This window comes from Triturus cristatus, chromosome 4_1 (assembly GCF_964204655.1).
Source record: "Triturus cristatus chromosome 4_1, aTriCri1.1, whole genome shotgun sequence".
In the NCBI taxonomy this organism is placed as follows: domain Eukaryota; kingdom Metazoa; phylum Chordata; class Amphibia; order Caudata; family Salamandridae; genus Triturus; species Triturus cristatus.
Genome location: NC_140585.1, coordinates 1,223,487,684 through 1,223,510,443, shown reverse-complemented (window position 1 = coordinate 1,223,510,443; position 22,760 = coordinate 1,223,487,684). Strand labels below are relative to the sequence as shown.

General features: G+C 42.4%; 1 protein-coding gene across 11 annotated transcripts in view; it reads right to left on the bottom strand.

Annotated features, from left to right (window-relative positions):
- ARHGAP9 (Rho GTPase activating protein 9) overlaps positions 1-22,760 on the bottom strand; it is a 921,400-nt gene that overhangs the window by 487,599 nt on the left and 411,041 nt on the right. For all 11 annotated transcript variants that reach the window (XM_085654614.1, XM_085654612.1, XM_085654615.1 and 8 more), the window contains one exon: positions 6,515-6,613. In XM_085654614.1, the coding sequence (XP_085510740.1) occupies positions 6,515-6,613 (99 nt within the window). The remainder of the gene's footprint in view (positions 1-6,514; positions 6,614-22,760) is intronic.

Genomic DNA, 22,760 nt, shown 5'->3' with positions numbered 1-22,760 from the left:
ATGTTCTGGTGGAGGTAAAAGAGGATGAATTGGTGATTTCTGGCACCACAAACAAAAGCGTTTGCACCTGAGCTTATAAGTAATGTTAGTAGAATCAGATCTGGCTCTAGCAAGAATTTATTTTCAGTCTTGGTGGATATTTATTGCGTTCAGGAGCCATGCTGATAAGTGCAAGGACGCTGGATCCGAAAGAAGTATCAGGTTGTGGTTCATTGACAATTAAGTTGGAATTTGCTTCAGGCGAATGTGACGTTTCTCCAAGAGCTGTATCAGTTTGGCAAACCAATACTGCCTAGGCCATTTTTGGGCTATCAGAATTATCCTGCACAGTTCTTTCTTCATTTTGTTTAGAATCCACAGGATTAATGTGATCGGGGAGAAAGAGTAAGCAAAGATCCCAGACCATCTCATCGAAATGCATTCTCCCATGATCCCGGTTGTTTATTCCAACTTGCATAAAACCGCTTTTTTTCGATTCCGATGAGTTGCAAACATATCTAGATTTGGTTTGCCCCAAAGTCAGAAGACATTGTCCAGGGCATCTTGGTTGAACTCCCACTCATAGCAGCTGTTACGGGGAACAACCTTTACAACGCAACTTTTACAACGCACTACCATTACAACGCATTTTTTACAACGCATAATCCATTACAACGCATGACATTACAACGCATGACACTACAACGCATTTTTAAAAACTACCTTTACAACGCATTCCATTACAACGCATACTACCATTACAACGCATACCATTACAACGCATAATATTACACTATACTATCCAACACTTACCCTACTGATGCACCCCCTGGAGTTAGAATAGTAATTTTTACCCCTACACTATCCAACACTTACCCTACTGATGCACCCCCTGGAGTTAGAATAGTAATTTTTACCCCTATACTATCCAACACTTACCCTACTGATGCACCCCCTGGAGTTAGAATAGTAATTTTTACCCCTATACTATCCAACACTTACCCTACTGATGCACCCCCTGGAGTTAGAATAGTAATTTTTACCCCTATACTATCCAACACTTACCCTACTGATGCACCCCCTGGAGTTAGAATAGTAATTTTTACCCCTATACTATCCAACACTTACCCTACTGATGCACCCCCTGGAGTTAGAATAGTAATTTTTACCCCTATACTATCCAACACTTACCCTACTGTTGCACCCCCTGGAGTTAGAATAGTAATTTTTACCCCTATACTATCCAACACTTACCCTACTGATGCACCCCCTGGAGTTAGAATAGTAATTTTTACCCCTATACTATCCAACACTTACCCTACTGATGCACCCCCTGGAGTTAGAATAGTAATTTTTACCCCTACACTATCCAACACTTACCTTACTGTTGCACCCCCTGGAGTTAGAATAGTAATTTTTACCCCTATACTATCTAATACTTACCTTAAATGTAATTTAATATTATGCGTTGTAATGGTATGCGTTGTAAAGGTAGTATGCGTTGTAATGGTAATGCGTTGTAAAGGTATTTTTTAAAAATGCGTTGTAGTGTCCTGCGTTGTAAAGTCATGCGTTGTAATGGATTATGCGTTGTAAAAAATGCGTTGTAAGTGCATGCGTTGTAAAAGTGTGCGTTGTAACGTCATACATCCGCTGTTACTGGTCCTGCTTAAGGTCCCTGCTATAACATTCTTTATTCCAAGGACCTGCTCTGCTTTCAATTTCACCTGACGTTTTAGTGCCCACAACCAAATCTTCCGAGTTTCTTGAGACAGCGGTTGACATCTTGTGCATCCTTGCTTGTTGATGTAATGCATGGTTGTGATATTGTCTATGGTTTTAGCACTTATGCTCCCTTGATTCCTGGGCGGAAGGCCTGCAGACTCATTGCGACTATCTTAAGTTCCAACAGATTTATGTGAAGATTTTTATAATGTGGAGCCCATTTCCCCTTTATTTACAAATCCTGAAGGTGTGCACCCCATTCCTCTAGGGAAACATCAGTTTGCACCACACAATCAGCTATTTGAGGCATAAAGGTCAATCCTATGGAAAGGTGGTTGTTTTGGGTTCACCAAGGAAGAGACTCTTTCATGGTTGGAGTAATTTGGATGATGTCCTCAAAAGAGGCATGAGTTTGGAGCCATTGTTTGTCCAATTCCTTTTGCAGAGGCTGCATTTGGAGACTACAAAATAGTAGTAGATAAAGGCATGATGACATCATGCCTAGAAGGGACCTGAACAGGTGAACTGAAACAGACTTTATTTGCATCGACCTTTCCGCTAGTAGCCTTAGCCTGGTTCGTCGATCTTCTGTGAGATAAGCCTTGTCCTGAATGGTGTCTAAAATGGCTCCCAAAACATTTTATGGTCTTTGATGGATGAATCGATGATTTTTTGTGCGTTTAGAGTTAAGCCTAGGTTCCTGAATAGAGTAAGACAGGATTTTGTCCCTTTGATTACTTCCTTGCATGTAGAGGTTTTTATCAACCAATCATCGAGGTATCGAAATATTTGATAACCTTTATGCCTTAAGTGAGCTGCCACTGGAGCTAGACATTTTGTGAAAATGTTTTGAGTCCAAATGGAAGGACTTTGAACTTTGAATGCAGGCTACTTTGAATCTTAAGAATTGTCAATGCTTTGGGTGAATGGGAATGTGAAAATTAGCATCCTGAAGGTATGTAGTCTCCGTGGTTCAGGAGCTGGAGAATGTCTTGGAAAGTAACCATACGAAATTATTGTTTACTAAGACATTAGATTAACCTCCACAGGTCTAAAATGGGCCTCTATTCCCCTGTCTTTTTCTTGATCAAGAAGAAGCAGGAATAAAACCCCTTTCCCTTCTGATTGTGTGATACTCTTTCTATTACACCCTTAGTCCTGTCACTGTTCCTACTTGTGTCTCTACCCTGGGAAGTTTGTTTCCTCCTTACAGTTTGCTAGCTGTAAGCCGCTGATGGCGGTTGTCTGTACTGTTGTTGAGCATATTGCAGTCTGTATTGTTGCTGAAAGGGCTGGTAGTGTTGTGTTAGATAAGATTGGTATCCTTGTTATGTACCCCAATGTACCCCAATATAGGCCTATGTAGCCACACAACCTTTTACATACATTTGTCTTACCTTGCTCTGCATAACGGTTCTAGCTCTGACCTTTTACCCAGTTATGGGCTGAATAAATTTCGATCAGTTCCTTGGAAACTAGCGTCATTTATTATGCATGAGGATTCTTAGAAAAGTCCCTGCACATGACGTACATAACAGCATGAACATACTTTCTGTAAAAGTCATGGTCAACTTCATCCTAGGGCGAAATAACTACTTTGCATAATTGCAAGTATTGTTCTAAGCTCATTTGCATAATCATATTCACAACACATAGATTATGTAAGGAACCCAAAGGCTATCTTTATCATATAAACATCGATTATATAAGGAACCCCGAGGCTATCTTTATGGTGTAAAAGAACCATACCAAGACTAGATAGGCAGAGAAGAAGCTTCCACGCTGACACAAGATGCTGGGATTCTGACCTGCAGAAGCTTCAACACACAGCGGTCTGACATCCCTTGCAGGGTGTCCAACTCAAGACCAAGTCGGGTCCATCATTCTCTCCCATCAAGTAATGGGATTGGATCTTTCCTGGGGGATTCTTGGCTTTACACCCACATACATGCTAGGTACACGTAGGTACACTTATTTAGGGTTTGCATTTTAGGAGTACACATGATTACTGTCATGTCTCTATATGCCTGCATATATTCACTGTTTTAGCACCATGGAAGAATTCGACCTTAAATTTACTCTGTTGGTGCTTGTAATCTTTTACATCTGTTTCTGTCTATTGATTGTCGCAGCAAACATGTTTTATACTAGAATGATGCTGGTTCAATAAATACTTATTGAAAACGTCCCCATTGTTTATTCTTTATATCTCTCTGAGACTGAGTGAACACGATTGACTGAGCGAAAAGTACTACACTGTTTCCACAATCCCTGAAGGATAAAGGGTTGTCATGTTCGATAGTTGCCAGAAACTATTTGCTCCTTGGTAAGGTTAGGGGGCTTATGGTGGCTCTGTGAGCTAGCTGGTCTAAAGGCTAATATATACTTTGGGGGCGTCTGGAATCAGTCTGGACACCAATCCCTTAGTTTATGTTGTCTAGACACGTAGATCCTATGTATTTTTAGGAACTACACAACATCCTCATCAATATGAGAACATACCTGTAGCACCTCAACAATGTGTCTTTCAAATAATGCCTCTCTGGCAAAGGCATGTCTAGAATTTTACTTTGGATTTCAGGTCTGAAGGAAGTACCTTTAAACCACCCTTGCGGACAACAGCAGCACCTGCCAATTACCGAAAGCCTGTTGAGGCAATATCCATTGCATAATCAATCACTACTTAAGAGGCTCTCTCACCTTCTTCTAGAATCTTTCTTACCTCTGTCCTTACATCTTCTGGTAACCGATTAATGTAAAGAGTGATATCCGACCATATCTGCCTAAGAATCTGCTAAGAATTGCCAGAGAATTGGGCGCTCTAACAGTTATAGCTGACATTGAGAAAAATCTCTTTCCTATGTTATCCAGACATTGACCCTCTCTATCCGGTGGCGTTGATATAGGCATAGAAGGGTGCTTGGAATGGCACTGAGCTGCTTGTGTTATTACAGAATCTGGTTCAGGATAGCCTATCAGTCTGGAGAATTATATTGCACCTTATATTTTTTGGCCAACCTGGGTAGTACAAAAAGAACAATTGATGGACAGAATGCAGAACAATGTCATACATTCACCCCAGTACAGAGATCTGGGCCTACATCCATCGTTTTTTTGCTCCCCATGCCTTTCCAGTTTGAACACAGCCATATGCAAATCAGTCTTGACCCTGTGCTCAATGTGAACAGTCCAGCCCGAATTGCCAGGCCAGGTGCTCCCTGGACTGGAAACAAGCATCACAGGACCGGTTTCCGGGTTTCACCCCTCATCAGCCAGGATAGCTTGACTCCAGTGGCATGGAGAGCACGGGACCCACGTCTGGGCATACTCATCCCACTCGGGTGACAAATGCGAAAAGAACAATTAATGGACAAAATGCAGAACAATATCATACATTCATCCAGTACAGAGATCTGGGCCTAAATCCATTGTTTGTTTTTGCTCCCCATGCCATTCCAGTTTGAACCTAGCCATTGGCTGATATGGGGTGATACCCCAAAACCGGTCCCAGGATGCTTATTTCCGGTCCAGTGAAGAACTGGCTTGGCAGTTCGGGCTGGACTGTTCCCATGAGGCACAGAGTCAAGACTGGGGTGGCATGGTGAGCAAAAGAACAATGGATTTAACCCAGATCTATTGACTGAGGTCGAATGTTTGTTTGCTCTACATTCCGTCCATCATCTGTGTGTCTTTTGCTTTCTTGCCCTAAGTGTGCCGGGTAAGCCCAGATGTGGGTCCCGGGCTCACTGTGCCACTGGATTCAAGCCAGCTTGGCTAATGAGGGGTGATTCACTGAAACCGGTACCAGGATGCTTGTTTCCGGTCCAGGGAGGACCTGGCTTGGCAGTTCGGGCTGGACTGTTCCCATGAGGTACAGGGTCAATCAAGACTGATTTGGATATGGCTTGGTCTAAGTTGGGGTGGCACAGTGAGCAAAAGAACGATGGATTTAACCCCGATCTATTGCCTGGGGGTGAATGTTTGATTTGCTCTGCATTACATCCATCATCTGTGTGTCTTTTGCTTTCTTGCCCTAAGTGTGCCGGGTATGCCCAGATGTGGGTCCCGGGCTCACTGTGCCACTGGATTCAAGCTAGCTTGGCTGATGAGGGGTAATGCCCCAAAACCTGTCCCAGGATGCTTGTTTCCGGTCCAGGGAGGACTCGGCTTGGCAGTTTGGGCTGGACTGTTACAATGAGGCACAGGGTCAAGACTGATTTGCATATGGCTGGGTCTAAACTGGGGTGACATGGTGAGCAAAAGAACTATGGATTTAACCCAGATCTATTGACTGGGGGTGAATGTTAGATTTGCCCTGCATTCCGTCCAGTGGTGGCTCGCAGAGGGAGTGCTGTGGGGCAGTGGGGCGCGGGAGAGGCTGGGTTGGGGGGTAGTGGACTCGGACATATGACGGACAGGAGTAAAGTAAGTAATTAAATAAATAAAACTATTTACCTTGCGCTCGCAAATTGGGACCTGCCTAATTATTATTCATTAGGCAGGTCGGTCTATGACTTACTACAATTCCCTATTTTGCGAACCAAACTATTAGTACATAGGGTGGTTCAGATGATCAGATTAGGTATGCAAAATGGCGGTGCACAATTTGCGACCACTTTTTGTGAATAAACTCTTAGTACACCTAGTCCTGTATTTCCTACTTTGTCCGTCATACATAATGTGTCCAATTCTGTTAAATATGTGGCCTGTCTTGACAACGGACACCTAATTTATAAGTCAATTAAATAATCGCCCTACAGTTCAATCCAGACATCAAGACACTCCATAATGAATATATCCTGGTACCTACCAGCCGCTTTAGAACCTTGCGCAGTGACTGGTGCCATTCGTAAATGATGGAATCGTTATCTGACTGTAGAAGAAACTCATTACCGGTCACCATACGAAGCTGTAGAAGAAACAAGAGAAGAAATTGACAGATTCTTCATGGTACTTCATGGCTACAAAGTGTATATGTGGTTTTAAGTGAAGCAACGCCTAAATTTGTCTATATATTTTTTTGCATAATTGGTAATTTAGCGCTGAGTTTTGACCACAACAAAATGAGATGCCAACAAACATTTTGTCCAAGACTTTTGATCTATAAATGTGACAATGAAAGTAAAACTTTAAATGTGCCCTACTGCCACTTTACAATTGTAGATAGCAAAAGTTAGTTTATGTAATCATTTGCATCTACCATTTACACAAGCAGTTTTTATGCTGTCTTCATGGTTGTGCTACAACTCAGATGATCATCCACAAATTAATGAATTCACATTCCTCCCTTGGAAGAATACTGTGCCCCTATCTTCTTTTGTGAAGAATTCTGCACCGAGAGAACTGTTTATTGTCTTTAAAACTTCAATCTACTTCTGTTTTAAGGTGCTGCTCTTGGTTTTATGGCTTGTGCTTTTGAAATGACCCAGATCTCACTCGACTTACTGTGGTGTTATCAAAAGTCACTTGATAAAATAAAGGCTCCTGTAATGTCCAGTAAAGATAATTAGCAGTAATTATGCCTAATTAGAAAGTTATTCTCTTGGCAATCATGAGATATCAGGCAGCTAATATACAAATCACAATATAGACATTGAGCGAGTTATGGTCTATCATACAGCTGCTGTCCCTGTAATTATGTGTGCCTGACACAGCTATGCTAGCATTTGTTCATCATCAGGCATTTATTGGGTGAATCACAACCGGGGCTATTAAAAAAGGTAACGTTATGCGTGTAAGTGTACTTTAAACGTTTGGCTTATTCACCATTTACGAGTGTAAAGTTACTCAGAAGTGTAGATTTGCATGTCACGACCCCCTTGCAATAGAAAGTGGAGCCACAATTACGACTGTAAGTACTACTGCCAAAAAGGAGCAGCCGTACGTCGACCATCACACATGGCCAACCAGTGATACTGCAACGCCCTCCCATAGAAAATATAGAAGCAAGGGACTTAAAATAGAATTTCATAGAAAATAATGTTAAATTAAACCAATTGATGTATTTGACTTTTTAACTATATATATAAAATTAATTTAATGTTAAAAAAAATAACGTAATATGATGAGGGGCAACGGAGGGGCCTGCTTGTAACGAGAATGTATTGACTATGATTCTCCACACGTGACAGCTAATGTACTCATGACACTGGATTTATGTAATGTGATCTCTCGAGCTTTTGTTAATAAAAAGATCAATAAAAAAATAGTTCCGGAGTGTACCGAGCCGGACTCCTGCAGTCCGACCGAGCGAGTACGATGTGGCTGCATGCTGCTGGACTCGGTTCGGTCGGACTCCCATAGAAGTCAATGGGAGCCGGTTGTACAACGCGTACATGGGCTCCCATTGACTGAATGGGTACGTCTCGCACAAGGGCGCCCCCTACAGTGGGTACACGTCGGTGCCATCCGCACCATTCATGACTGTGTTGGGGAGACCCTTAGGTCTCCCCCTGTGTCCGAGTCGTAAGGCTGCGGGAGATGGGGGACCCCCAAAGGCAGCTTCTTGGACGTTTTGCGAGCCGGAAACTTCGGCTTGTCCGGCTGTCCGACGCGTACATCGTACTCGCTTGGTCGTAAAACGTCTCCATTGCGCAGTGCGAATCGTGTCCGTACGTGTCAGTCAGAGCGGGTCGGATCCGGAATCGGTTGGGTCGGGACACACGCGTCCAGTCGCATCGTACTTGCTCGCTCGTACAGGTGTCCGAGTCGGTCGGGAAACACGCGTCCGACTCGTACCTTTTTCCCGCCGGATCGCGTTCGGAGCCCTTCCGACCCAGATCCGAATCGGCCCCTAAGTAGTGACCTTACATGTGTGAGACTCTCCCCGTATAAAAGACAGAAGAGGTGGAGGTGGAGCTTTACACTCATAAATTTATGAATGCCATTCTGTAGTAAGTAGTACTACTTTATGTACTACAAAATGCAGTTTGTGAACCGGGTCCTTAAGATTTTGCTAAGAGTAGATGTGACTTACTCTTGTAGTACACCTGGCTAACTCCTTAATTTCAGGCAAACTCCGGTCTTACTCATGCCATTCAACAGTAAGCCAAGAGCACTATAAAAGCAAGTCACAGCAAGATATGGGTGACTTGAGCTCTGTGTCCATACTTATGGCCAACCATCAACTAGTGATTGTGCCAGTAATCATATTCTATTCCTTACTTCCTCAAAACAGAAAGTATGGATTGATCCATAGACTTCCTTTTTTCAGTCATATTGGTGGGGATGGTGGGCATAAGCCACAACAAGTCATTCAACTGAACAACCATTTATACTCTTGGTAAATTGGTTTCGGACCACGCAGATGTTGACGGTCAGGGATGTTCAATGTCTGATGATCCCCCACATTTCTGCTGGTTGACGGTCGGGTTAGCAGCATCCAGCCTGTAAGGCCTTTGGATCGTGGCGCCTGCCCAGAATATATAAAAAACAATAAAGTCCTGATTGATCCGGCACTCATACTTGCAACTCAAGTTGTCCTAACTGCCAGATCATTTTTACGTCTGGCTTTTCTGTGCATTTGTTGCTGACCTTATGAGATCATCCCAAAAAATAGCTTTCAGGAGTACTACAGAGAGGGGATTTGGCTACTGCCACATGTTGGTGGATATGAGCAGGGCCGGCTCTAGGCATGGGCACTATGGGCAGCTGCCCACGGCCCCACTCCTGCTCACAACTAAGGGACCCGCTCTGCTTTTCAAAAAAACGTCAGCGCTTTGAGGCCCAGGGAGAAGCAGTGTTGCAGAGCTGCGTGGCTCAAGTCTCACAGCCATGAGCAGAAAGGGCTTCAGAAATCTAATCTCTGCCTCTGTGTAACAGCGATTAGATGGGTGCTTGAAGTGCTGTAAGGTGTGAGGTGAGCCCTGCCCCTGTGTGAATATAAATCAGGGTGTACTACAGGGCTCACAACAAAAGAAAGAATCATGTCCCATCACCTAGGACGGAGAAAAGGGAGACAGGCGTCATCAAAATTTAACAAAGCACATATCTTCAACACACAGAGGCGTTTTACCTTAGTAGATGATATTATATAACTGGATTTAGATGTATTTAGTCAAAGTGAGAGTTTTTAAACATGAACTGAGAAACATTTCTGCCCCAGCCATGATGATCATTAGTGTACTAAGAGCAGGGCTACTGGAATTATGTGGCAAGAAAGTACCAAATAAGGTGTCAGGGTTTACTACCTTAAGCAGGAAAAAAGGCAAATTATGTGGCATAATGCAGCACATTTTGTGATAGTATTACATAAAGATTTTGGCAGTCACCCAAATACAGCAATAAGCAACAGAAAAATGATCCAGTTAACCTTTTCAAATGGCTTTCCTCTGTGCAGCAACATGTCTTGCTGAGTTTTTTGTAACATTTGATCCATTTGAGTTAGAAACAAAATCATTTTTTTGTTACAAGCTGCAGATTATGCAGCAGATGGCTTATGCGGCAAATCCTTATTAATTGTGTAGAGAACACAGCAAACGCAAAATCAAATAATTTCAGTGGCTCTGGCTAAGAGGCATATCAGGGTTCATGTATACCCTATATGTGGCCTACAGTGTAAGTAAACATGCAGCAAGATTATAGTCTATTACATTAAACACAAGAGGAGTTGTACAGCTCACACCCTGATTGGACGTATTTGAATGTGCTCTGATTTGTGATGAATAAAATGGAGGTTGGTGAAATGAAGCATTTGCCTAGCATCACACAATTTGGTCAAATAAATCCTCCATTTTCCAGTTTCTCACTGTGCAATTCTGACACTACATGGGTATCTCATTATGGCATTAAAGCTTAACGCTTCGTCTTCAACTCTTCGAGCATGAGACTAGAGTCTGGGTGAGCAGGCAGTGCATTGTATTTTTGGCAGTTTTATATAGCACAAACATTGGCCATGGACACAAGAGCGCTTCAAGACAGACTACAGTCATTTTTTTCCAGCACAGAGATTTGTCTGGATTCAAAAGATGTTGAGCCATGACCCGGACTGAAGCCTGGCTCCCCTTGATGCATGGTGGGAAGCTGTAGCCACTAGGCAACGTTGGTTTCTGTGAAAGTTCGGATCATTTTGAGCTTGAGGTACCAAGAGGATCTTGAGGTGAGCAGAACTAGGCCTCTTGCTCAAGTTTTCAGTTGCCCACAAAAAATAACAAGCAAAAGAGAGTAATGTTAGGAGATTCAGAATCCATGCAAAAATGTAAAAAAACTTTGGAGAGTGTGAATCTCGAAGAGGAGAGATGGATGTAAAGGAAGAGAACAGCTCAAATAAGGTAAGATGCTAGGGGGAGAAGAGAGGTAAAGTGCAGCATTCGGAGGGAAGAATTGGATGTGAGAGGGACAGAACGAGCAAGAAGAGGCTGAGGAAAAGGGAGAGATTGATGTAAAGGGGGCAAAATTAGCAAAAAGTTAAGGTAAAAGAAGGTGAGTGGCTGGGTGGGATGATGAGAGGAAAGAAGTAGAGTACTGGGGGAAAGATGGCTGTAAGAGTGGCAGAATCAGAGAGTGAAGGTGAGGTGCTGGGGTACAGATAAGTGAACAGAAGATAATGTAGGGATAAAGTAGATATGAGAGGAGGCGGAAGCAGCAAGAGTAGATAATAGGGTGGGCAAGAGACAAGGTGAAAAGTAGGGCATGCAGAGGTGAGGTGGATGTAAGTTGGCAGAATTAGCAAAAATGTAAGAGGCTGGAGAAGAGTTAGAAATGTTGTTGAACCAGTGCGTGCTGTTAAGTCCGTTGAGCCTTCTGCCAACTTTTGCAATTCCGTATCTCTTTATTTTCCTGTTATAAAATGTAAAAAAAAATGTGTTTGTTTTTAAATGAATATGTCATCCTTCACAAAGGGTTGTGATCTTGGACCATCCTCAATGCGTCTGTGGAATTTCAACCTGCTCTCTGTGTGCTCTATTACCGCTCTTGACATTTCTATTAAATCTCACTCCCAGTTGAACTGTTTCCTGCCCATGTCCTGACCAGAGATCTATAGATCATAGATCCTGTCCTGAACTCCCTTTACAATATCTTGATTGCCTCCTCATACGTTCCTACCAATGTAAAAAATAAACAAGCTGTGGTTGTTTCTCTGCCCAAAAAACCTTCAGCAGGCTCAAAACATCTCCTAACATCTCTTTGCTACCTTTTTCTCAAATGTCCCACAATATTTTTCTGTGACAGGAAAAAAGCTGAAGCATATTGTAATACCTTTTCTTTGGGTCAAGGGCAATAGGTTATTTACTGGTAGAATCATTGTAGTATACCAGTGTTTACAACTACTGTTTCAGAAGTGACTAATTTAATTTGTTTAAAAGTTATTCTTTTAAGAAACTTGTCTCTTCAATGGTGGCAAAAACAAGCAGCAGTCAAAGCTTACTTCAGGAAGTGATAAAGGTATTGGAAGTCACAACTGATGAGCAACTTATGAAGCCAGCCTAGCTATGTCTTTTAAAAGAGACTGATTTAGATCAGGTGGTAATGGAAGGAAACCACAAAAAAATGTGTTCTGTGTCCCCCAATACCCAACAAGCGTCTTACAATATCTCTGTGTGTGCAAAGTGTCCTGCAAAGTGATAATGGACAGTAGTCCACCCTGCAAGACTTTAGTGCTACAAAGTCCAAGGTAAGGGCAAGATTCAAGTAGAAAAGACAGAGAATTTGCATCTAACTGACGGGTCCACGGCCGTGCCACTTGTTGAGATTATTTTTTTATTACTGTGGATAAACTGGGCTCCTTGCTTGGGCTGGTGCACAACCTAAAATGATGCTACATCCTAAGGGTTGGTGTGCACTGATTCAATCTGCCCATGCTCACATAGCCAGCCTGCACATTTCATATGCAGAATGACAATGGGCTGGCCTGGGCAAGCACAGTATGATGTGCACCTCCTCCCACAGCAAATAATGGCAAAGAGGCCCGGGTATATGACTGATTTTCAAAAGCAAAGTTAGAATTAGTCTACTGAGGAGATGAGGGGAAGACAGGAGTGCAGAGGAGATGGGGCTATTGGGTGGAGGGCTGCTGAGAAGCAAGGGGGCATTCCATGGAGTACATCAATGCACATGGAGTGATCTGCCAAACACTTTGCCTATGTGAGTAGTTAGCCAGTGGGTTCAGGGAAGTAGATCTTGAATTGCAGGTAGGAAGACCAAAAGCGTTTGGTTAGATACTGGGGGAGTGACTTGTGGATGATGGAAATGGATTTGCAAGGGACTTCCATTCAATTATCTCTTTAACCAAGATGAATTTACCTGAGAGCAGGCACAATTTGGTTATTTCTTCTTAAGTTAAATGAGTTCAGTGGCATGGTTCTGGTCTCTCTGCAATTTGGCAAGTGTCTTCTCAGATAGTAAGGACATGTGACTTAATTTTTTTAAACTGTAAGTTTCTGGTGTTACTTTAGCGTTATTTTGCAAGTTAAGCAACACCTCCCCCAAGCTACCTATTCCACATTGCTACATTTCCTTTCCATATAGTCTTAAACTGCACAGATTCTATGATAGGAAGCCCTTTTTGTATCTCTTTAGCGACTGGCTCTCAGTATAGCTTTGGCAGTCATTTGTTCCCTGGCCACAAACTGTTTTCCCTTTTAGCCATCTCTTCTGTATATCTTTGTTAGTTCAGCTTTTTCATCTCTTACGAATGGAGTTTGAGACTAATTGCTATGTTTAGGCACTCAGTGTGTAGGTGTGGGCCAGCCGTTGGTGCTTCTGCCTGGCAATATATTAGCCACCCCAACTGTGTATAACATTTGTGCTGTTCTCCTCATCTTATTTTTTGGAATCCGTGCTTTCTGTTGTTTGCTGCGGCTCTTGCAGGTCACTCACCCAGTCTAGCATGCATCTGTTTAAGTTAATCCACTATCCCTGCTAAAAACCAAATGCCTTATCTTAAACTTCACTAGCGTGCAGGGAGGAGTGGGGATTCACTTGAAGTCCCGCTGTATAGTTCTGGGATAATCTCTGACTTGGAATTTTAATCATGTCCTAATCTAGAAACAATCAGTAAACATTGTAGCAATCATATCAGTTTTGGAGAGACCTAGGCTAGCTTTCTTAGCTAGTTTGATTAATGTAATGTATTTCCAAGTAATACAGCTTTAAAAAAATATATATGCTTATTTTATTAGGATTATTATTTATATCCGTAGCCATTTCAGTGATATCCAGACTAGGTAATTAGTTTCTTTCAAAGTTGCTTCAACGAATTCAGAACATTAATGTCCAATTGATGCCCCTTCCTGTGATGTCACATCTTAGAGGGGTCTCGCATGTTCCTATTCTGCCCAAGGCCCCACAAACACTAAGACCGGCCCTGGATAAGAGTACATGTTTTGATTGGGCAGAAGTTGAGTACTTCCACAAAACAAGCATTGAAAATGCAATAGGTCTCGCCTTTGATTAAGTTAAAGCCATTTGCTTTGCTAATGGTATTGTATAGCAAAGCAAATGGCTTTAACTTAATCAAAGGTGAGATCTATTGCATTTGACAGCAGGCTGCACCCAGCGCTACCCACAGTGCCCCATGCGGCTCGCCACCGCACGCACATAAACAGTCACAGTGACAACAGCAAGCACTAGCCACCCAGCCAAGATGTGCGTCACCAGCCCCTCCCCCACAGGTTCCCGTGTGCCGCACGCCCTACAAATTGAGAAGGAATATTAAGGGAAGATAAAGATCCCAACTTACCCACCAGTTGTGTGTCATGGAGTCAGGTGGCGCTGCTTGCCGCCGCTATCTGCCCTCAAGGTATGGGGGCAACGGAGGCCACACATATGCCTCGAAGGGGGGAGGCTGGAGGCACAGACAGCGGAACAAAGGCGGCTGGGCCAGCCTTTAATCCTGGCGCTGAGCTGGGGCCAGCGGTAGTTCTCTGGAGCGTGCACGCGCTCAAAGTGCGCTGCGTGCGTCCCTCCCTTCTCACATGCAGAGAAGCACACATGAATAATTCAGTGCCCGTCTCCTGGCTTCCCTGCGTGGCCCAATCACCGAAGCCCGCGGGTAATGGGCTTCTCCGGCTCTTGCCAACGGGCCTCTTTTCTGCGCTCACGGCCCAAACAGAGACAATGGAGGTAAACCTGGGCTCCGGCCAGGTGACATCGCCCGCGCAGACCCGAGCTAGAATGGGAAGGAAGAGGCTTGGGCGGAACGGCATCTTTACTGTATAACCAGGGCTTGCACATTAACAATCGAGTTAGCCCGAGGTATTAAGATGCAGCCTTTCTTACAGGGAAAACCAAAAACCTGCAATTGGTAAAACCACCCTGTTTTATCACAAGGACGTCACAAACCGCTTTTAATAAAATACATGTTAGGCCAGTCGGCACAGTAACTGCCTATACACAGACCTGCATGGCGTCCTCCCATGTCAAACATTACAATAAAGTGATATTTATTGAGACCTCATCTCAGTCCGAATCCTGGTATGCTGCTACTTTGTGCGAGATGTAGAGGTGGGGGGCCGCCACCTCAAGTACCCCCAAACCACATGGGAATTAGGCATGTAAAACGATAACTAAAAATGTTCCCCTTGGATTGGAAGCTGGGGAAATCTGGGGAAAGGAGAGTGGGTGTCCTGGAACAAGCCATATGGTGTCTGTGCAGCTGACGCGGTGCTGTTGTAAATGTGCAGCTCCATGGTGGAAATAAAAATTAAACCAGAGTCGTGGAGTTGGTGAAGCGGGCACAGTGCTGTTTTAAAACAAGCTCTCGGCATTGCGCAAAGGCAGCCACGTGCTTATAGTTGCATTGCGCTTTCACTTTAAGTGAAAGCGCGATCCAAAAATAAACATGCGGCTGCCTTTGCCAAAGCCGATAGCCGAATGGGAACAAAAAAGTGCGTAGCGGCGCGGTGCTGTTGTAAATGTGCAGCTCCATGGTGGAAATACAAATTAAACCAGACTCGTAGAGTTGGTGAAGCGGGCACAGTGCTGTTTTAAAACAAGCTCTCGGCCGAATGAGAACAAAAAATTGCGTAGCCGCCAGTAAAAGATGCAATCCGGTTTGGCGAGGCCAAAAGCGGACAGGGTGGTAACCAGGAGGGACTTAAAAGCCTCCTGGACAATCATAACACCCTGTTTTGCATAACTGGTGACGCAAAATGACGCGCACCAATGCAAAACACGGGCGGAGCAGAAAGCGAGCTTCTGGAATCGTATTGATTCCAAGAAGCCCTCGCATGGCGAGAGTAGCGCATGCGCACTGCTAACGCCAGGCGAGACCTAAAAAGTGCTTCCTCTCCTTGCAATTGTGATTATTTTGTTTATCCAGCTGTCTGAGCCAGCATGCGCATGGCTGCCTACAGAAGACTCACTAACATGTATAAAACAGCAAGCTTACAATGGGATAGGCCTTGACCTTACAGGAGCACACTCATGCAACTGTAATGCTGTTATTTTTTTTTCTGTTATTGACTTAGTAGCTGAATTTTCTAGTAGACAGAAGGAATCTGGTCTCCCTGAAAACACTTCTTTAAAGATGCACGTTACTACCTGGAGCATGTTCATGCTGACTCTGATACATGCAAGGTGAAATCCCGCAAAAAAATGAATAGGAAATTCTACACTACAAAGCATAGTTCAGCATCATCCTAAACTTCTACCGTTAGATGGATACACTGCACAAAATGTGTGTAACTTTCCAATTTTGGGTGCCAGATACACAGAATAAAACATGAGCTGTTATTAGGGTAGAGATATTTTAGGTCTGGCGTGGCAGCACAGTTGTCACTGGACTTTTTGTAATCAACAAAAAGAGAGCTTTCAGGGTGCTACTGAGAGAGGAGCTTAGGCTCTACACTCATAGTGGTTCCCCTGAGTGTTGGATTTGATTATCCCGAAGCTGTGTGCTTTCTCTTAAAAGAGTGCTTGTGTTGCACTTTTGGCTTGTGGCATTGCACTTAATTCAGCAAAACCGGGTTGGTTATAGTGGCAATCCACTGATCATGGCTGTGGGCCTGGTCTGTTTATTATGACATGTTACTATAAAGGCAGTAGACCCGACATATGTATTGTGAAAAACATATGATAATATTATTGTTGCTACTCTGTTTGAAAGCACGTGGAGAAGGATTTTGTTACATGGAATGTCACAGACTATCGGCAAGAAGGAGTTTCTTTATATGGAATCTCACAAATTATTGTGGTAGGTAAGGGTTTTGATGTTGGGAACCCCCATGAGAAACAGGATATAGAAGATTTTCTCTATGAGAATACTTAATAGGCCCTCTTCGGAGAAATAGTATTTGTCATACAAGCACCCGCACACATTTAACATGACAGCAGATATTGTGCAATCATGTCCTCATCATGTAGTTATCCTGCCAACATTAAGGCCTCATAAGATACTTAGGGCCTGATTACAATTATAGGTGCCATTTATCGCACCTCGTAAATAACTAATACCACAGGGCTTGGTATTTATCGGGTGTGATAAAGAGCACCTATTATGACTTTCTGGGGAATAACATGAGGATTTTGGTGTTTAACACACCAAAATCTACATGATATGGTCATTACTGCATGGTTTTCCCCTGTTACATTTTGGCAGGCTTGACCTGCCAAAATTTAACAAAGGTTGGAATAGTGAATGCATCCAAAAATCATTGGATACGTTAAATAACACTCAACTTAACATTCCCGACCCGACAGGTGTTTAAGCATGGATCTGAATTAACCAACCCACTCATAATCAGGCCTTTGGTGTACTACAAATACATCACAGTTTATACTTTGTGGGATTTTACATAGCAGATGAGTACTTTGGGGTCTTTACATCGCAGGTAGGGTTTCTACTTTACACTGTAGGCCTTTACTTTACACGTTAATGTTTTTTATTTATAAAAATCATTATATATCTGTACATGTTTATATTATATTCAAGTATATGTTTACAAATGTTTATATATGCATAAAGATTTATATATACATATATATACATAGATGCCGGGAGAAGGAACAAGTATGACAGCTGCGGGGATTTTGGAGTGAGGAGCGGGCGGTTTTCCGACTGCCAGTACTTGGTTCTGTGTTTCCTCAGCTAGAAATGCCTTGCCCAGAATACTGGCGCCCTTTGGTGACTGGGCATCGTGGATGCCGAAGCAAAAGCGGTGAGGTGTGTTGTGGCATAACTAATTTACGTTACGTGTGCCCTTCACACAGTTGCAATTGGTGCTGCTGATTTAGGGTGACATTTAAAGTATTTTCCATTAGAACAAGTTTGTAAAGATGGAATGATTATTTCCGCCACGGGTACAATAAACACAAGGTTCAATTTTAAATTTAAACTGGAACACAGGTGTTGTGTACGAACTGAGGTACTTGTATGGCCGTTCAAGAGGATTGTGGGCCTTGTAGTCCTGTCGAGTGAAGCAGTGATTACCCGGTTGTTGGCATTTATGTTGGACATACACACATTGGGGCAGATTTACAAGCCCCATGCGCCACTTTTGCGTCACTTTTAACATGGAAAAAGTGACGCAAGTGGCTTGTAAATCTGCCCCATTGTGTGCAATCAGAGCTCCGTGGTGAGGACACTAATTTTATCACTGAGTTATTTTCCTGTGTTTTTTGATTCAACACGCATTAGCATGTTATGTTTGATTTTTGTCCTGATGTCTTTTAGGAAATGATGTCTCTTTCTATATGTGTTAAAAGTACATGCAGCACGTTTTAATTCATATATTGCATTTCTATTTTATGATAGATTCATTTTCTGTAATCAGGAGGGCATAATGTTGTAGAGAGCATTGGCGCCATAATGTTTTATGTACAATACCTTGGCTTGTCATCATGACATGTTTCCATCCAGGACATGAGATACATTGTTTCTGTGCATTTATCAACAGGCTGAATATGTTTTGATCCTAGGAGATAATAAGCTTAATGTGCACTATGCCGATAGTTATATAGTTTGTCTCATTGCACTTTGCATTTAATGTAATGATGAGCTAAGCAAGCTTTATCAACTACATCAATGGGACTTTAAAATGTACTTTAATCAAACATAGCATTATTGCTGTAATTTTGCGGGTTGGTGGAACAGTTTAAGTCTATTTTCTATGTTCATGCCCAGGTGGTGATGACTATTTGAACTCGTACTCTTTGCGGCGCCAATTGGATTGATAAAGGCTGCTGTGCAGCCGAAACGCGTATCTCTCCTACTGTGGGGTCCAGGGAGACCTGACAAATAAATAAGCCTTATCCCTGCTTACCTTGAGTACGTGCCTCTTCTTTGTTGGAGTAGGATGTTCGTTTGGATAGATATATATATATCTTTTGAAGAGAAGCTATGATATCTATATAAGAAAATTGGGCACTTGCACAATCAATAATTATCATTTATTCCTCCAACGAGCAAACACGTTTCGGCTGCCATGCCTTTTTGAATGCTCTTTGTACACAAAGATGAAACTAAAACTGTTCCATTTAAATTCATGTAACTGCACTTCCATTGGTGAACTCTATGTAAACAGTAAGGAAGGACTTGCGATCTGAGGTCAAACTTTCTTTTTACTTTTTTGCGGCCGCCATATCAGCAAGTGTAATGTTTGATTGTCGCACAATGGAGATATTGGTTTTTGATGGTGTCCTTAAAGTATGCAATAATACACAGTCTTGCACACAATGGACCTTGTTTCCAACAAACATAAGTAATATCAGATCATATTACTCACTTGCTCATTGTTCGTAATAAATCCTTCCTGACTACATTTTCCCCAAATGAGCTGCCACTCTATTGATCAGGGGCCGGCTGTAATTTGTAAATCTGGCATAATATTAAATTTGCATTTTTCACTGTTGTCTCTTCAGTGATAAAAATATTAAGTTGTCCCTTGCCTGCCGTACTATCGACCCTGGAGCGTAAATATATATAATTATACATTCATAATTATATACACCTATATAATGATGAGAAAGGGTGCATTTAAAATGATAAATGTTTAAATAAATTATTTATAATTAATTAATCTAATTATTTCATCATCATCATCAGTCTTTATTCGATTTAAAACAATCATAAAAGACACAAACATAGTACATAAAACATGGATTTCAATAAATACTTTAAAATACATTTAAAAAACACATTAAACACATCAATAGACTGACATATAATAGTTAAGAACACTTTTAAATAATCCCCAGTTCAATAGTTAAAAGGAAAACCCAGACGCTAAATTCATTGAAGACCATCAAGGGTACGCTTAATTGCTTTTCTTCGCAATGCCCATGCCCATCCCAGATATTTTGCCAGTGCGACAGAAACTATTGTCAAAGAGCTAGTGCGCAGAATGCGTAATGCCACAGCGCTGCTCCTTGTACCAAGAGTCTTGCACATAGGGGAGAGCCATACACGCCTTGGGATAGTAAATGCCGGACAGGCAAACAGGAAGTGGGGAATTGATTCTATTACAGCCCCGCATGCAGGGCACTGCAATTCCGATTTCCTAGCCCACCTTCCAGTCAGAAATCTAAGAGGCAAAGAACCAGCTCTAAACTGGAAGTAAAGCTTCCTATCACCCACATTAGTGACCAGATCCCAGTATAGTTCAAGGCTAGGGGAGTCTTTAAACTCTAGAAAATTACTGGACATCCCCATAGCTTTACTCAGTACCTGGGAATCTATTCTTTCCCAGTATGCTATTTTAAGAGAACTTTTTGATGGAAACTGGGCAGTCGTTGGATCGTTCCATATTTCTTCCATACCCATGTCTTTTAGAGACGCATGTAAGTTCTTCAGCCACTCAATTTTATGAAAGACATCAGTTTTTATAATGTCCATAAGGCCATTAGCATAGTGGGAAAGTTCAGGAGTAGTCCAAAGCCTCCGCCAGTATAAGACCGGAGGGAGCCTTGCGATATTCTTAATGGACCTCCTGCCCAGTTCATACCTAAGTGGTATCAGAGGGGTGCTCTGGGGAAGACCAGCTATACTACGAAAGAATTTATGCTCCACACTAGTCAGAGTCGCCAACTGATCAAAGCCCCAGAGCTCCGCCCCATAAAGCACAGAGTTTAGGGCCTTCGCTTCATAAACTTGCAATACCGGGCTTATTGGTTTCGTGAATGACCTATTAAATTCCCTACTCAGGGCACCAGTTAGCTGTTTAAATCGCAGGGAAGCCATTTCAAGATGTTTACGCCAGTTATTGCTACTTGAAATTTGCATACCAAGATACGTAAAATTGGTTACCATTTCTAGAGATTGCCCATTCATGGACACACTTTTCCCTCGGAAACTACTATGAGGGTTGAAGGCCATAAATTTTGTTTTTGCCACATTGACCTCCAGACCATAATCAAGGCAGAAATCTTCAAACAGGCGGAGGGCTTTTTGCAGGCCATTAGATGTTCTAGATACAATAAGCGTATCATCTGCAAACATTAGTATGGGGATGGAGACACCAGCCAACCTTGGAGCATCAGTATTGACAGAGAGCATGAGATCAACAATCCCATTTATATAAAGGGAAAAGAGCGTGGGTGCCATAGTACAGCCTTGTCGCACACCACGCTCAACCGGGAACTCAGGGGTGTCCTCACCGACCCCACCCCACTGAATCCTAGCATAGTTGGACTCATGCAATCGCATAACCATTGTCAAAATTTCTTTGGGAAGACCTAGCCTCTCAAGAACTGCCCACAACCGGTGACGGGGAACGAGGTCGAAGGCAGCTCTTAGATCAACAAAAGCTGCGTAGAGACTGCCCTTTCCCAATGTCACCACCCTCCAATGGAGCTGGACAAAGCAAAAGACTTGGTCCACCGTGCTGGTTAATTTTCGAAAACCTGCTTGGAAGGGTGACAGGATATTATTATCATCAATCCACTCTTGAATTTGGTTCAGGACCATCCTCCCTACCACCTTCTGGATAGAATCAATAAGGCTAATTGGCCTGTAGTTTCCTGGGAGCGTCCTATCACCCTTCTTAAATACAGGAAAGATAACAGCCCCCCTCCATGATTCCATTTAATCAATACCTCAATATATTTAATGAAAACATATTGATAAAAAATGTAATTATATAATAAATATTAAATAAGGTTATTATTTTTTTTACAGTTAGTTAAAAACAGTATAGATTAAACATAAATACAATGGAGAGATGGATGGAGGGGCTTGGAGGGGTAGCGGAACCCAGGAGGTAAAATTGAGTGAACATGTAAAGAGTACGTCGTTTCAGGTTGCTGACGTTCTTCAGTTATGTAACAATGCCTCAATATAAGGGGATACACTCAATGTGGGAAACACCATTATGTAGGGTAGAGTTGTAATCAAAGATACTACAATGACTGAGTGACGGGGACGATACTAAAGGAACCTGTCAACTGATAAGTCATTTTATTTCTCCTGTGTTGGTCATTTTGTTAAATAAATCAAATTTTTAGTTTTTTTAAGCAGAGAATGTTACTTTAAAAAAAATGTCATTTTCAAATATAAAAGTACGGGATTAAAAACTAAATACATTTTGTATTTATTTTAAATTTGGGGTATTAAAGGTGACAATGGGTGACAATGGAATTTTAGGGTTCATAGATGAGTAGTTTTTAGAAGTGGCTTGGAGATTATAGGGTTCAGGGATAGGTAGTTTTTAGGAGTTAGAAGAAGTTGTTAGGATTCTGGGATGGACAGTAATTTTGGGTAGTAAGATGGTTTTGGGATGGGTAGTACATAGTAAGGGCCCAGGAATGGGAAGTGCATAAAAGTAGTAAAACATTTTAGGGCTCAGGAAAGCATACAGTATACAAGTTGTAATGAGCTTTAAGGGAAGGGTAGAGTATAGGGGTAATAAGGGGCTTTTGGGGTTCAGGGATGGGTAGAGTATAGGGTAGTCACAGGGTTTAGGGTTGGAGATGGGTAATGTAATGTGGTGGTAAGTAGTTATTAGAGCTCAGGGATGGGTAGTGAAAAGGGGTGGTGAGTTTTTAGGGCTAAGAGTCGGTAGTGTATTAGGATAGTATGGCATTTTTGGGGCTCAGGCACTGGTGTTGGTGTTGTAAGAGACTTTTAGGGCTCAGGGGTGGGTTTTGTATAGGGATAGTAAAGTGTTTTTAGGGTTAAGGGA